This window comes from Cyprinus carpio, chromosome A23 (assembly GCF_018340385.1).
Source record: "Cyprinus carpio isolate SPL01 chromosome A23, ASM1834038v1, whole genome shotgun sequence".
Classification (NCBI taxonomy): domain Eukaryota; kingdom Metazoa; phylum Chordata; class Actinopteri; order Cypriniformes; family Cyprinidae; genus Cyprinus; species Cyprinus carpio.
In genome coordinates, this window is record NC_056594.1 from 9,619,661 (window position 1) to 9,633,565 (window position 13,905).

Below are 13,905 nucleotides of genomic sequence, written 5' to 3' on the forward strand. Positions count from 1 at the left end.
TATAAAATCTTGACGAATGCCTTATTCAGCTACTCCTGCAACTCTTCCTTCTTTTGGCGGAGTTTCTCATAAATGTACGCAAATTTGAAAATACACAAAGTCTTCTGCAGCACACACAGCATGTGCTTGCCAAAAGAAAAAAAAAAGGATTCATATTCATACTTTTATTTCATTAAATCTTTCCATAACAATAGTCTGTACAAAGGTTTTTTTTTTTTTTTTTCTCCCATATTCACTTTGGCTGTTAATACACAACATTAATACAGGCGGGCATGAATCCTCAAGCGTGCGTACATCCAGAGAAACAAATACCACAGGAATAAAGGAAACGCCATCACTGTCAGATGTGTGCAGACATAAAGCAGACACAAACATTCACACGTGCAGTACATTACACTATGCTGTCACAGAAAGGCAGTACAGATGAGCCTTTTTTTGTAAAGAGATACACACACTAGTGTACAGAAACATAGTGCCTGCTCTATAGCCACATGATAAAAACATCTGCTAAAGATCTGCTATCTGTCTACTTCAAGTCAATCTGCAGCAGGATTAAATGTTCTTAGATACGTCTTGTGTTCTCGATTTTCTCTTCTGGTATTTAGTTTTTTTAGTTTGTTGTTATAGTTCACTCAGGTGTCAAAAGAACACCTGAAGATCTTCTCTCACTGGATACAGTCCATGACGTGAATCTGCAGTGTGTCCATGTCTGGTGCCTTGTACATACATTTGGGACAGCGGTAATCAGGCAGCTCGTCTTGATCGTCGTCTCTTCTGCGTGCAGATGGAGGTTGGGCTGGGTTGAACATGGCCGCTCCTGGTGCTTCAAAAGCAGAAATTTCAAGTTGAGACCCAAAACATGTTCAGGTGACGAGTAATATAATGGACTATAAGATAAAATTCTTGCATTTGCCATGTAATCAGTGAAACTAACAACAATTATATTAATAACAAAGGAAAGTGCGTGCGTGTTTTAGTTGATGCAGACTCTGAATGAGATGTTTTACCGGCTGGAGGAGGCAGGTGTGGACGAGGCCTGTAGTCCTCCAAGTGTCGCTGTTGCATCTCTTCAATGCGAGCTCTGTGAGGAAACAACATTCACATGTAACTCTTGGACATCTGGAAGTTTTTATAAATGAAGATTCATATCTATGTGATTCATTTAAATTGAATTTGATCAATTGGCATATCATCTAATTATTTCAACTAAAATTCTCAGTTGGCATTTCTAATATGAATATGATAAAAAAAAAAAAGTAGATTTTTGGTTTAAAGAAAAATACAATAAAAATTAAATTCCATTATTTTAAATGCTCAGCAAAAAAAGTTTTAGGTCTAACATTTGTATTCAGATTATTGTTGTCAAAATGAATGCGTTAAAGTATGTGATTAATCTTTTCATTTTAATGCATAAAAATTATTTCACGCAATTAACGCATGGGCGGAGCTATGGTTGGCCACCCAACTCACAACTGCTGCTTCGGTCTCTTTTTCCTTGACAAGAATTGCATTTATTGAGACACATAACGTCTTTACGACCACATCAAATGGGAAACTTTTCAGAAGCGCACTCCAACTTCAAGAAATGGCGAGCATGAAATAAAAGGTATGGTGAAACGGTGAAAAGCAGTGGTTTTCAAAACTGTCCTAGAGCACCCAGCACGGTCTCCCTCATCTAACACATCCTATTCAATTGCTCAGCTCATTAGTAGAGACTTTAAGAGCTGAAGAGAGTTAGCTAGAGCGCTATGAGAAAATACGATGCGTCAGATCAGCAAATCCAGCTGCTGTGATGTCTGTTAATCAAAGAACAAAAGAAAATGAGGAAATCAGTAACTTTTTAGATTCATCTATATTTAATTTAGAATTTGGCGATTGATAACTTTATTCAATTTCTGTATATTTAAAGATTGAATGTGAAATTATTGCAATATAAAAGTATACTTAAAAACTTTAATGTGAGGTGGGATTAATCGTGATTAATTTCAGAAAAAAAACGTGATTAACTTTTTTAATCAATTGACAGCACTAATTCAGATTCAAATGTAAAATAACATTCATAAGTCTTCATTGTTTAGGTTAAATACATATTAATCTTTGTTAAATCTACTAAGTTATTCAGTGAAGAGCAGGGAGGGTTTTTCTCTTTTTATTTTGTTGTTTGATTAACATTAATGACAGACAGCAGCAGGTAAATTAGGCTCCTGTCACTTTAAGACCAAATGCAAGGATCCAATATAATGTTACACATCTGATTTCCTTCTCAACTGTGTACAGTCACCTACGTCATAACCGACTGTGTTTACAAGGATACTCACCAAGATCATTTTGTGTGTGTGTGTGTCTATTCAAGCACAAGACATTTAAGAGAACTTGGTGCTTGAATTTCAAACGGAGTTCTCTTTTGCACCTTCTTGCACTTGAATGGTTTAAAATTGTTTGAATGTTTGATTTTTCGGCAAGACTTAAAAACATGTGAAAATGATAAACATTCGCTCTGTGATGGCTGAACTTTGCAATTAATCCACGAGTCACATGCTGAACTGTGGGGCCTGTACCATACAGATCATGGAACAACTATGATCCGTTACACCCCTATTAGTTAATCTTTAAAAACAAGAATAATTTAATAAGCAATATTATATGATAGGACAGGTCATTTAAATGTAACAATAAAGGAAATTATCAACTTAACATCCAATATGATGGATACCAATAAAAAAAATATATATATAAAACACACACTAATAGCATTCAATAACATATATGATAAAGTAGTCACTCTGTCCATCTCTTTTCGTACCGTGAAGTTCCTTCTTGCTTGAGTCTGTCTATCTCGACTAATGCCTTACTTAGCTCCTCCTGCAACTCTTCCTTCTTTTGATTGAGTTTCTCTCTGGCTTCCCTCTCAGCCAGGAAGTCCATCTTATAGATCTCTGCCTGCAAAAATAAAATGTGTGATTGTGTTTGTTTTATTATATGCAGCATGTATGTAAAATAAGTATTTATAACAGGCTAAGACAGAGTAAGTTCTGTAAGAGCTCTATAACATGAGTGTGCAGGTCTTATCTTTACCTGAGCGTTCAGCACTGGTATAGTCTCTAATGTAGCTCTCAGCCGCTCCGTTTCCTCCTTGAGTTTATCAATGAGTTCCTGTTTCAGGGCCAGAGCTTTCTCAGCCTCTGCTAGCCTGTTAGCTAGAGTGTCCACCTCTCCTCCCTGAAATGGAAATTACCACATTTACACTTTCCGTTAACACATTTTTAGTACGAACCATGCAGTGACCTATTTTCAAAAGTGCTTACCACATCCCTCAAACAGTCACCGTTTTCTAGATTTGTAGCATTTAAATTAAGACTTGGGTCAATGACTAATAAGGGTGTACACCATAAAGAAAAGGAAAAACTATTTTCATATTTATTACAAATATTACAGATTATTAATAAAGATTTATTTAAGCTTACTGACTTTCACACACAATCTCAAGTGTCTGCATGGGTTTTATTTATATAAATGTACTATTTTATATTGTTTTTTTTTTGTATGTTGGTTGCACCATATCAGTGTTATTGTTAACTAAAACTATTACAAATCGCTTTCGATGACTGAAAAAGCTGAATAAAATATAAATATTGATGAAAAACTTATATGAAAATTTTAAAATGTTGACGTCAACTAACTGAAATTAAATAAATTTAAGTACTATAATTAATAAAACTAAAAGCTAAATATTAAAATACACAGCAAAAAAATAAAAAATCAAATTAAAACTATGATAGCACATAACAAAATTACAAAAATGTACTATACTCGTAGTAAACAGATATTACAAAAATAATACCTCACCATATGACTTTGCTTTAGCATTACCGTATCAAATATTAATAAACAACTGTGTTAATTTTATTTTTGCTTGAAAAACTATTAAATATTTTTATGAGTCTTATTTTTCTTTAATATGATATTTGGACAGTTGTGTGATTATCATTGACCCACACATAGAAATGCTGAAAATTCTGTTTTAACATAAAAAAAAAATACAAACAGCAGATACCTACCCTCTGATTGGCTTGCTTTTCACTTTTAAGCTTTTTATCGTAATCCTGAAACAGACACGTGTACGCATGCTGGAGTTGGGCCAACTTCCTCCTAGATGTAGAAGAGCAACAGGGATTGTGGGTTACTGATACAACCATAACAGTGGAAAAAAAAAAGGAAGCTGCGTTTGTTACAGGGCTCTCCAACCCGCTACTCACCTCTCCTCCACTATGACTAGCCTCTCGTTCTTCAGCGCAGTTTCTAGGTTCTGTGTCTGCAGTAAAAGATTGTCCACTGTCACACTGTGCTGCTTCTTCTGTTGCTCCATATCTCTTTCTAAATTCTGCAGGCGTTCGGTCTTCTTGCACAACCTGAGGGATCACACAGGTCTTGTACACACATAGCTGCTGACTCTCATACACAAACACATGCACAAGGACTAAGAGATTCACTCACTTATCCTCTAAAATTCGTCTTTCTGCTTCACTTGTCTCCAGCCAGTTTTGTCGTTCATTCAACTCTCCGAGTAGAGACGTGACCTGAGCTCTCAGAGCTTCACTATCCTTTGTCAGCTAAAAACCCAAAGATGATGATTACTAATCCCAAAATACTGAGAATACTGCCACAGCTCAGCATAGAAAGAAGTGGCCTGTATCACAGGTTGCATCTGTGTTTATGTACCTGAATAAAGTCCTTCTCCTTCTGTTTGAGTAGAGCCTCAGTTCTGTCTCTCTGCACAGAGTTCTTCTGAAGGCAGTCCAGCTTCTCCTGGAGCTCCCTGTACCTACATCACAGCAAAGACAGAAACTGGATTAACCGTCCATCTTACTGCAGTTCACCACCAAATGCACTACAAGTCTGCACATCAATTGATTCCTTATCATAAGCATTTTAAGGTCATCAAAATAAAAAAAAAAAAAAAAAAAAACTAATGGAAGTGTGGGGAATATGAAAAGACCAAATGTTAAACAAATCAAACTCTCTTATATTTTATCTTCTTTAAAATACTTGCCTAGAATTTGCCTAGATGCAAATTCTGGCCATTTTCTTACATTTGAAAGACAGACAACAAGCTCTTTATGTGTGCTAGGCACTTGTTTGGTATATTTACTATGTTCATTATTCATTTAACTCCAATTAAAAAAAAAAACAAATAAAAAAAAAAATATATAAATATATATATATATATATATATATAATATATATATATATATATATATATATATGCCAATAAATATATAAACAACAGGTTGCATTATAACATCATAAATTCTTTATTTCTAAAATATATGAATACAAAAATAATTATACACTACTGTTCAAATGTTTGGGATTGGTAAGATTTTTTATGTTTTCAAAGAGGTCTATTATGGTCAACAACAGGTTGCATTTATTTGATCAAAAACACAGTAAAAATAGCAATATTGTGAAATTTTAAATAACTAGTTTTAAATATATTTCTGTGATGGCAAAGCTAAATTTTCATCAGCCATTACTCCAGTCTCCAATGTCACATGAATGAACAGTTGTGCTGCTAATTTTTTCTCAAGTTCATTCATAGAAAGTTCATATAAAATCTTCTGTAATATCATTAATGTATCTACTGTCACTTTTAAACAATTTAATGGGTCCTTGATGAATAAAAAAAAAAATTTATTAATTTCAAAATTCAAAAAACTAAAAAAAACTACAAAACATTAGAACAAAATTCTAAATTTGAAATCTCAAATGTCAAAACAGTGCATCTGTCTCATTCCAGTCACAGACACCGTGTTCTGGGAACACCAACTGGGGGATGGACACTCGAGCACGCACACAGTGAGATATAGTTCCCCTCACCTGCCTTGTGTAGCCTGAAGCTGCTCAGTTAGTTTAGCCAAGTGAGAGCTAAGCAGACACATGGATCAAGACAGAAGACAGAAAAGAGAGATTCCACACCATTCACATTAAAAGAGAGGAAGCCGAAGCATTTTGAGATTTTTTACAATAGAAACCAAGCATGCAGAGTTGAGGGAGGATCACTATCAGCTCTTTACAGCCTGCAGGGAGAAAGATCAGTGTAAACCGAACATTTGAGACTACCTTTCTGCAGGAACGGTGAGAGCACCTGTCTGCTGAACTGACTCTTCAGTAACACCAACATTCTAATAAAGAAAGGATTAATCAATTGAAGAAGTTAATTACCTCCTAAGCTCAAAGTGTAATAAATAATAGCTATTTAACTTTTTGTAAGAACACCAGTAACAATAGTGTCCTGTGCTGTGATGTGCTACAGACCCATTCAAAAGTTTGAGGTCAGTAAGATTTTTTTCTTTTTTTGCAAGGATGCATTGAATTGCTCAAAAGTGACATTAAAAACATTTATAATGTTATAAAAGATTACTATTTCACATAAATGCTGTTGATTTGACATTTCTATTTAAAGAATCTTTTGGAAATGTTTCACAGTTTCCAGAAAAAGCATGTTGATAACATTAAGAAATGTTTCTTGAGCAGCAAATCAGCATATTAGAATGATTTCTGAAGGATCATGTGACACTGAAGACTGGAGAAATGGCTGCTGAAAAGTCAACTCTGCCATCACCGTCATAAATTACTTTTTAAAATATATTCACATAGCAAAGAGTTATTTTGAAATCGTAATAATATTACTGCTTAACAGTAATTTTTACTAAATAAATACAGCCTTGGTGAACATGAGACATCTTTCAAAACAGATAAATCTTACCAACCCCAAACGTTTGAACACTACTGTATATCATTTAGAACTGATCTAAATAATAATTTTGAATAATTATTATAAATGCAGTTATTATGACCTTGTTATAGTTGAGCAAAAAATACACTGTACAATTTAACTCCAAAAACACAAAATACAAAAAACTGTATCAATAAACAAATGGAAATGAAATGCTCTACCTGAGTCTCTCTCTTTCTCATTCTCTGTCTCCACCACATCAAACTCCTCATACCTGAGTGAGTTTGAGTTTGGAGCGTAACTGCTCCACAGTGGCGAGGAGATTTTCTCTCTCTTTCTCATTCTCTGTCTTCTCCTTCTCCAGCTCCTCATTCCTCCTCCTCAGTGCCCCCATCCCTTCCTCCAGCTTCTCTTTGTGGCTTTTCAGCAATTTCAGAAATTCATTAGAGCCCTCAGCAGGCTAAAGAATAAAGAGATTTGTAAAGATGACCTTATCTGTAGCTACGTTTGGACTGTACTTTAACGCAGTAAAAACGAGGAGGATAAAACACACCACATCCAAAAGAAGACAAAGCAGATGCTGATAAAGCTCTGTTGTACAGACAAACTCATTGTTACATTAAAAGTGATAAATATATAAAGTGGTAAATTACCAAACTTTGAGGCATTGTGTGTCTGTCAGCATCTCCTTCAGCTCGGCCTGTCAGTAAAGTTTCATTTAAATCCTTGTGGAATGAAACAAACAAGGGATGTTAATTTTAATTCAATGAACTAACACCTTCCTGCAAGTTCCAAATGCTTCACAAAAGAACCTACTTCTGGTGAGTCCATGAGGAGATTCTTCTCTGCATTGGTGCACTTCAGCTCTTGGTCCTGGCTTTGATTTCCAGTCTCTTTAGGGATGCCGACACTCGGACTCCCTGGTTGACTGATGCTGTGGTTGAGCTGTCCCAGCAGGCTCTGGTTTTCCTGTGCCAGTCGCTGCACTAAAGTTCTGGCTTCCCGAAATCTACAGCTCAGGAACTCGCGCTCCTCTCTCGACCTCCTCTGCCACCGCTCCATCTCTTCACATCTCTCTTTGAGGGCATCATTGCTTCGCTTCAGAGCCTCTGCAGATCGTTTAGAGTTGTTTATGTATTTTTATGTTATCAATAGCCAATGTGTCTGGCACAGACGATCTCTTAAGTCTCACCTCGTAGCTGATGATTATCTGTTATGAGTCTATTAACCACTTCATTTCCCGCTAATTCAGGAGGGACCCTCATAGACCCCTGTGAACTGGCCATCAGTGACCCTTGACCCTCTGCACCTACAGTCTCCTCTCCAGTCAGCTCCCACTGCAGTGTGCAGCCACCTGACGGCTGCGGTTGGACCATGATCCTGAGAGAGAAGACCAGCCAATAATAAACATCTGGAGCTCTGAAATTAAACTCCAGTTTGTAGCAACTGCTGCAGCAAACAATGAGCATTTATTAAATTTTTTATTATTTACATTTAGTCATTTAGCAGACGCTTTTATCCAAAGCGACTTAGAAATGAGGACAATGGAAGCAATCAAAAACAACAAAAGAGCAATGATATACAAGTGCTATAATTAATTCATTTATTAAGTGCAGTTACAGTACTTATTAATCTCTGTCAGTTAATAGAAATACAACTATTCATTATAAGGTCATGTTATCTCAGGTTTATTAAATGGTATTACCAGATACAACTTTTAATTTTAATAACGTATTAGTAAAAGTTGAAAATTTTTTTTTATCATTATTATTATTATTATTATTGGGATTTACATTTGTGCCTTTACATTTATGCAAAGTTCTAAGTTATTTTCATCTCCGTTTTGGACTATAAAATATTACACTGCTCACTTGAGAGAGAATGACTGTAAATTTAAGCAATTATGCAATCAATAAAGTTAATAAAAATACAACTGTTATTTGTTACTCCAATGCCAGCTCAGGTTCATTTAAATAATATCAACAAACACAACTTTTGATTTCAATATTTTTAGTAAATGCTGAATTTAACATTAACTAAGATTAATAAATTCTTAAGTAAGAAGTATTTTTCATTTTTAGTTGAAGATTTAGTTTACCAACGATTACCAACTTATTTTCCCTGAAAGGTTATTATTATTATTATTATTAAACAAAATTATTGATTTCTAAGGTTTTTCAGTGATGGATTAGGTTATACTATATTATTAATTATGTTATTCCAAACCCTCACATTAAGTTTAAAATTGCAAAGGATGAACTGCGGGCTAAATGGGGCGATGCATTAAGATTTCTGCTCCTAACACCGCTACAGTTCAAATTAAATAATCACTCCAATCATATTTAAGTTCACAAAAACTATAGTTTAATGATCCTTTCCCATTAAAAACGGTTTACTGCTTCTAAAAACAAACACACACTTAAAAAAAAAAAAAAACGGTTAAGTCTAATATTGAGCCGATAATTATTTCTTATTGACAAGTTTATTTTAAATAACTTCTCACATCTTCTGAAAAGCGAGATCCAATGTTTTGTTTACAGGACAGACGCATTCAGCTAACGACACGACTAGCATCAGCGCATTTAAAACACTAAAACATTCAAAACCACAGACTAACACGAGTCAATTTCATTAGACGTACATTAATTATGTGATAAATATATCGGAGGATGTAATAGGTAAGTAATTACTACCTGTTTTAAGCCGCTCAGTGTTTGACCAACTGCGCTAACACAGATCCACTGTGGTAGGTGGGTCTTCCGCCGAGGAAACACGGCCCGGTTTACAGTCAACCACAGACGCTAAGGTCGGCAAACATCTTCAGCCTCACCCAGCTGGAGAGTTAAAACTGAGTTTGATAAAGTAAATGAGCTAAAAACGTCCAGAAAAGCTCGGACAGGTGCAGAATGTCGAGGAATTCCCCCGCGACGCTTCCGCGCTTCATCACACTGTGCGCTGTTTCCGGGTGAGGGAATTATGGGAAGACACGTTACAATAAAAACTCTCAAGAAACTTGTTCAGCAGGATTGTTTTTGTTATTACCAATACAAAATGAGGCTTTAAACCCTTTTAATGTCTAAAAGTAATTTTTGACATGATTTTTAATCAAGAATACGCAAGAGATCCCGCTCCCACTAGTAACTATTATTTATGTTTTGACGCAAAAAAAATAGGGGCCTATATGCATTACAAATATTATCAATATTATATTACTAATAATTATTATTATCAGCTCTCTAGATGAGATTATTAGGTTTACTTTATCTATAAACACAGTTGTTTTCTGTTAAATGTGAAGATGTGTTTAGAGATCCACTAAATGGCTATTTATTGGTAGATCTGATATTAGAAAAACGATAACTGATTAAGTATAAAAGTGTAAATATTGATTTAAAAAAATTATCAAACTGATACCCTTTGAGCATTGGGATTTCACCATGCTGTGGATGTTTTTTAAAGGAATGGAATTGTTCCAGTGGATGGGAAAATTGACTGTTACATTACAAAGATTTATTTGTTAAATATGCAATTAAATATGTTCTCTTTCTACAACACATACACAGATATTATTATTATTATTATTATTATTATTATTATATTTAAAATAAATGCTGTTCTTTTTAACTTTCTATTAATCAAATAATCCTGAAAAGAAAACTTTATTGAGCAGCACAACTGTTTTCAACATTGATTATACTTAATAAATGTTTCTTGAGCAGCAAATCAGCATATCAGAATGATTTCTGAAAGATCATGTGACACTGAAGACTGAAGTAAATAAGAGAGTTTACAGCTTGTGTACAAAGATGCAGGTTAAGTGGTTGTTTTAATCAAGAACATGTATGACATGGCATCAAAGCATTATATCAAACATCAGGAAAAAAATATCAACAGATTCTATGTAAAAAGGTTATATTGTAATTTCGTATATAAGACAAACCTATGCAGAATTTATGACATTAAGATGGATTAAAAATAAATATAAAAGGTTATTAAATAAAAATCTATTTAATAACATGTAATCCTCTTCTTTGAATGTCTCATAGTTAGCTTCAAATAACAAAACGGTTCAGGTATTCTAAGCATTCATGTTTTGTTTCGTTTTTAATTGAGAGAAAAGCAGTTTGACAAGCTTCCTCAAATTCCTTCCAGCGTTTCATCACTCTTTGGAGACCACCACATATATGCCACTGCAACAGCGAGCCACAGATGTGCAGAGCGGAGCGATGAAGATGTTAACCACACTCATCCACAGTGACCTCACACAGGGCAGGCAGCTGTGAAACACCTGGAGACAGGGCATCACACACCTATGGCAAGAGACAGTGACATTACTTTTGATTGAAACCTTTCTTAATGTAACAGATTTCATAAATAACTGCCTTAACAGCTTACCAGATGTGCATACAGGCCAGGAGGGCAAAGAGACAGCCACAGAGACAGGAGAGGGGAACCGCACACAGCGCTGTCAGGCAGCGGTAACCCCACAGCCGCATGGACTCGAAGGCAATGCCGCTGTACACCCACACGCGGTCGTAGCTGTGTGTGGACACGGGCTCCGCCAAAACATCACTAAACTCTATCTGGTGTCACAGTGAACAGGAAGATTTTATTGCTGGTCATGTTTATTTCACTTATAACCCTCCATATGTGGAAACATATGCATCCTTGGGATAAGAAGTGAGCGTTGCGCTCACCTTCAAGTGTTTGTTGATGCCACAGGGATCCCTGATCTCACCCTGAGTGAGGGACGGGGTGGAGGAGAACTGAGGAGGAGGAGGCGGAGACGAGTGGATCTCCTTCACATCATCATCTTTATCATCATCATCATCATCATCATCATCAATATTACACTCCACCAAATACTCGTCTGACATCATATTGACTGCAAAGCAGAACACAGGGTTAGTGTTTGTGTGCAATTTCTCATTCACATCTCCAAATCAGTGCAGAACCAAACAACACAGTAACTAGTCTTTTCTATGAACCGTTTAGTTTTTTAGCATATCTGTGGGTTAAATGGTTTAGTTAACAGTAGACAAACTACAGCAGTGGTTCTCAAACGTTTTGATTGCAAGGACTCCATTGTAAGATATCTGAAGGCCCCCCAAGATATTTCTGATACTTCTGCTATAATGACAAAGCTGCACCTTTTCTAACTTTTTATTTTCAGAAACTTGGAGTAGCAATGAATAAAATTAAATCATTCAATCTTATATTCCCAATAACTGAGTATTCTTCATGGTTTACACTTTTTATTAATTTACATGACTTTTCTTTTTTGTAAAAACAGTGTGTTTTTAATTACTTTTCACAAATATCAATTTGTAGCAATACAATAATATATGACATGAGAGGGCTTAATATAATTTCATAATAAAAAATTTAAATGACTTTTCCAGGTCTAGAAATCACACTTTTAAAACTCCCTCAAACAGTATGTCCAGGTTGGCTGAGATTGTGAGAACCTGGTTCTTAAATAATAATGGCAGTTGTGAAGGGAGGCAATTTAAATAAGAAAAAATTATTATAGCACACATTTTGTTTTTTAACTGTTTTTGCTTATTTTTTAACCTTGTTTTGTCTTATTGCTGAGGCCCCCTAGAGGGTCCTGGTCCCCTTGCTGAGAACCACGAAACTAACGTGACAAACTACAATTAACATGTCACAAATACAACTCAGATCAGATGAGACACACCCTGGCAACTCTTGCTCACTATTTTTACTCATATGCCATACTGTAACACAACTGAGAAGTGATGAGATGAACTCATCAGTACTGTATGGATGCAAATGTCAACATCTGATATTTAATCAATGTAAAAAATTAAATAAATCACTAAAATATTTAGTAATTAAAACAATGATGATGCATTTCTTTTTTATAGTAAATAAATATGATTATTATTATTACCAAATATTTATTAAGAATGTTTATTATTCAATTTAGGAATACCCATGAATGCAAAATATTTACCAGTTATTAATATTTATCACTTACCCTATTCAATAGTCCTGGTCCAAAAATAAACTGTGATCCTGGTGCAGGTCAAAAAAGTAACTTCAGCAATAGCAGCTATTTTGAGCTATCTGAGAGACACTGCCAATCTCCGATCTCTAACAGATGAATATGTGGCCTGTATCAAACTATAACTGTGGAGCAGGAGGCATGGAGGGGACTTACAGTATGGAGGTGTGACCTCACTCTTTCTGCCTTGTGTTTTTTGCCATAGTCTGGTGTGTGGAAGTGTCTGTACCCAGTGAAGAATTAGCAGGCTGAGCGTAGAGTTATTTTGGGGAGAGGAATGGAGAGGGCACCACCGATCAGGTTACTGGACAGACACACACAGCCTGTTTCCTCACATATCTTCTCATACTTAAAACAATTACTAATTTAAACTTTTTAGGAAACATGTAGTGGGCTTCAAAAATATTCAGACTCTAAAAATGTATATAATTGTATTACAGTGTTGTTATTATTAAGTAAAATTAAATTGTACTCTGTATGCTTATACATCGAACTGTAATATTACTTGTCTGACAGAAAAGTGATGAGATGAACCCACTACTGTATGAATGTAGATGTCAAAATCTGACATTTCATAAATCAGTTTGAACAAAATTCACATCATCAACTAGTCAACTCTACATCAAATAGTTCATTATTATTATTACTGAATATATATATATATATATATATATGTATAAATAAAAATTCAGTTTAGGAATACTCATGAATAGTGCAAAAAATTTTCAGGGATATTTATCACTTACAAAAAAACACATCGTGAAATGGGCTGATGGCACAATAAGTGGCTTAGTGTGTATTATCCTATATGCTACGTTTAATGGTTTCATGCGCACACGAAAGTCTGTATATTTTTTATTTTTTGCAAAGATCTTTATAGAGGCTCTGTAATACGGTGCTAAGAATATTGTGAGAAGAAACTCAAAACACTTATAACCTGCATTTTTACATAATGAAAAAGTGCGCCTTGAATTCATTCAGTGTTTGACAATCACTAAAAAAATCACTAAACAGCTGCCATGAAAACACACTTCTCGTACGATAAATTTATTTTCATCCAATTCTTAATTTTCTATTATATAAAACTAAATAGGGGCAAAAGTCTGGAAATGCTATTTTTTTCCATACTCTGCTTTCTTTT

The 13,905-nt window shown here is 34.9% G+C and overlaps 2 protein-coding genes across 3 annotated transcripts; both read right to left on the reverse strand.

Annotated features, from left to right (window-relative positions):
• Nucleotides 1–149: 149 nt before the first annotated feature.
• LOC109088584 (NF-kappa-B essential modulator-like) lies at nucleotides 150–9,705 on the reverse strand. 2 transcript variants are annotated; one of them, XM_042712959.1, is made up of 15 exons: nucleotides 9,430–9,705; nucleotides 7,929–8,116; nucleotides 7,550–7,845; nucleotides 7,390–7,458; nucleotides 7,011–7,196; nucleotides 6,121–6,182; nucleotides 5,878–5,925; nucleotides 4,720–4,822; nucleotides 4,495–4,610; nucleotides 4,257–4,409; nucleotides 4,059–4,149; nucleotides 3,076–3,219; nucleotides 2,804–2,940; nucleotides 1,008–1,081; nucleotides 150–823 (listed from the first exon to the last, which is right to left on the reverse strand). In XM_042712959.1, the coding sequence occupies exons 2-15, from the start codon at nucleotides 8,110–8,112 to the stop codon at nucleotides 666–668; spliced, it is 1,821 nt and encodes a 606-aa protein (XP_042568893.1). In that variant the 5' UTR covers nucleotides 8,113–8,116; nucleotides 9,430–9,705; the 3' UTR covers nucleotides 150–665. The 2 variants fall into 2 exon arrangements, with proteins under 2 accessions (XP_042568893.1, XP_018958299.1); XM_019102754.2 differs by lacking the exon at nucleotides 5,878–5,925.
• An 840-nt stretch (nucleotides 9,706–10,545) lies between these two features.
• On the reverse strand, nucleotides 10,546–13,013 carry zgc:158296 (uncharacterized protein LOC791212 homolog). Its single transcript, XM_019102749.2, has 4 exons — nucleotides 12,738–13,013; nucleotides 11,434–11,621; nucleotides 11,132–11,319; nucleotides 10,546–11,046 (listed from the first exon to the last, which is right to left on the reverse strand). The coding sequence occupies exons 2-4, from the start codon at nucleotides 11,614–11,616 to the stop codon at nucleotides 10,896–10,898; spliced, it is 522 nt and encodes a 173-aa protein (XP_018958294.1). The 5' UTR covers nucleotides 11,617–11,621; nucleotides 12,738–13,013; the 3' UTR covers nucleotides 10,546–10,895.
• Between the last annotated feature and the right edge of the window lie 892 nt (nucleotides 13,014–13,905).

Excerpts from the sequence above, each read along its gene's own strand:
- LOC109088584 (XM_042712959.1), bottom strand. The coding sequence starts at position 8,112 with ATGGTCCAACCGCAGCCGTCAGGTGGCTGCACACTGCAGTGGGAGCTG. Across the intron at positions 4,823-5,877 it reads CTTCAGGCTACACAAGGCAG|GTACAGGGAGCTCCAGGAGA; the intron begins GTGAGGGGAACT and ends GCTGTGATGTAG. Across the intron at positions 1,082-2,803 it reads AAGCAAGAAGGAACTTCACG|AGCTCGCATTGAAGAGATGC; the intron begins GTACGAAAAGAG and ends GTTTCCTCACAG.
- zgc:158296 (XM_019102749.2), bottom strand. The coding sequence starts at position 11,616 with ATGATGTCAGACGAGTATTTGGTGGAGTGTAATATTGATGATGATGAT. Across the intron at positions 11,320-11,433 it reads GCATCAACAAACACTTGAAG|ATAGAGTTTAGTGATGTTTT; the intron begins GTGAGCGCAACG and ends CTGTGACACCAG. Across the intron at positions 11,047-11,131 it reads CTGGCCTGTATGCACATCTG|GTGTGTGATGCCCTGTCTCC; the intron begins GTAAGCTGTTAA and ends CTCTTGCCATAG.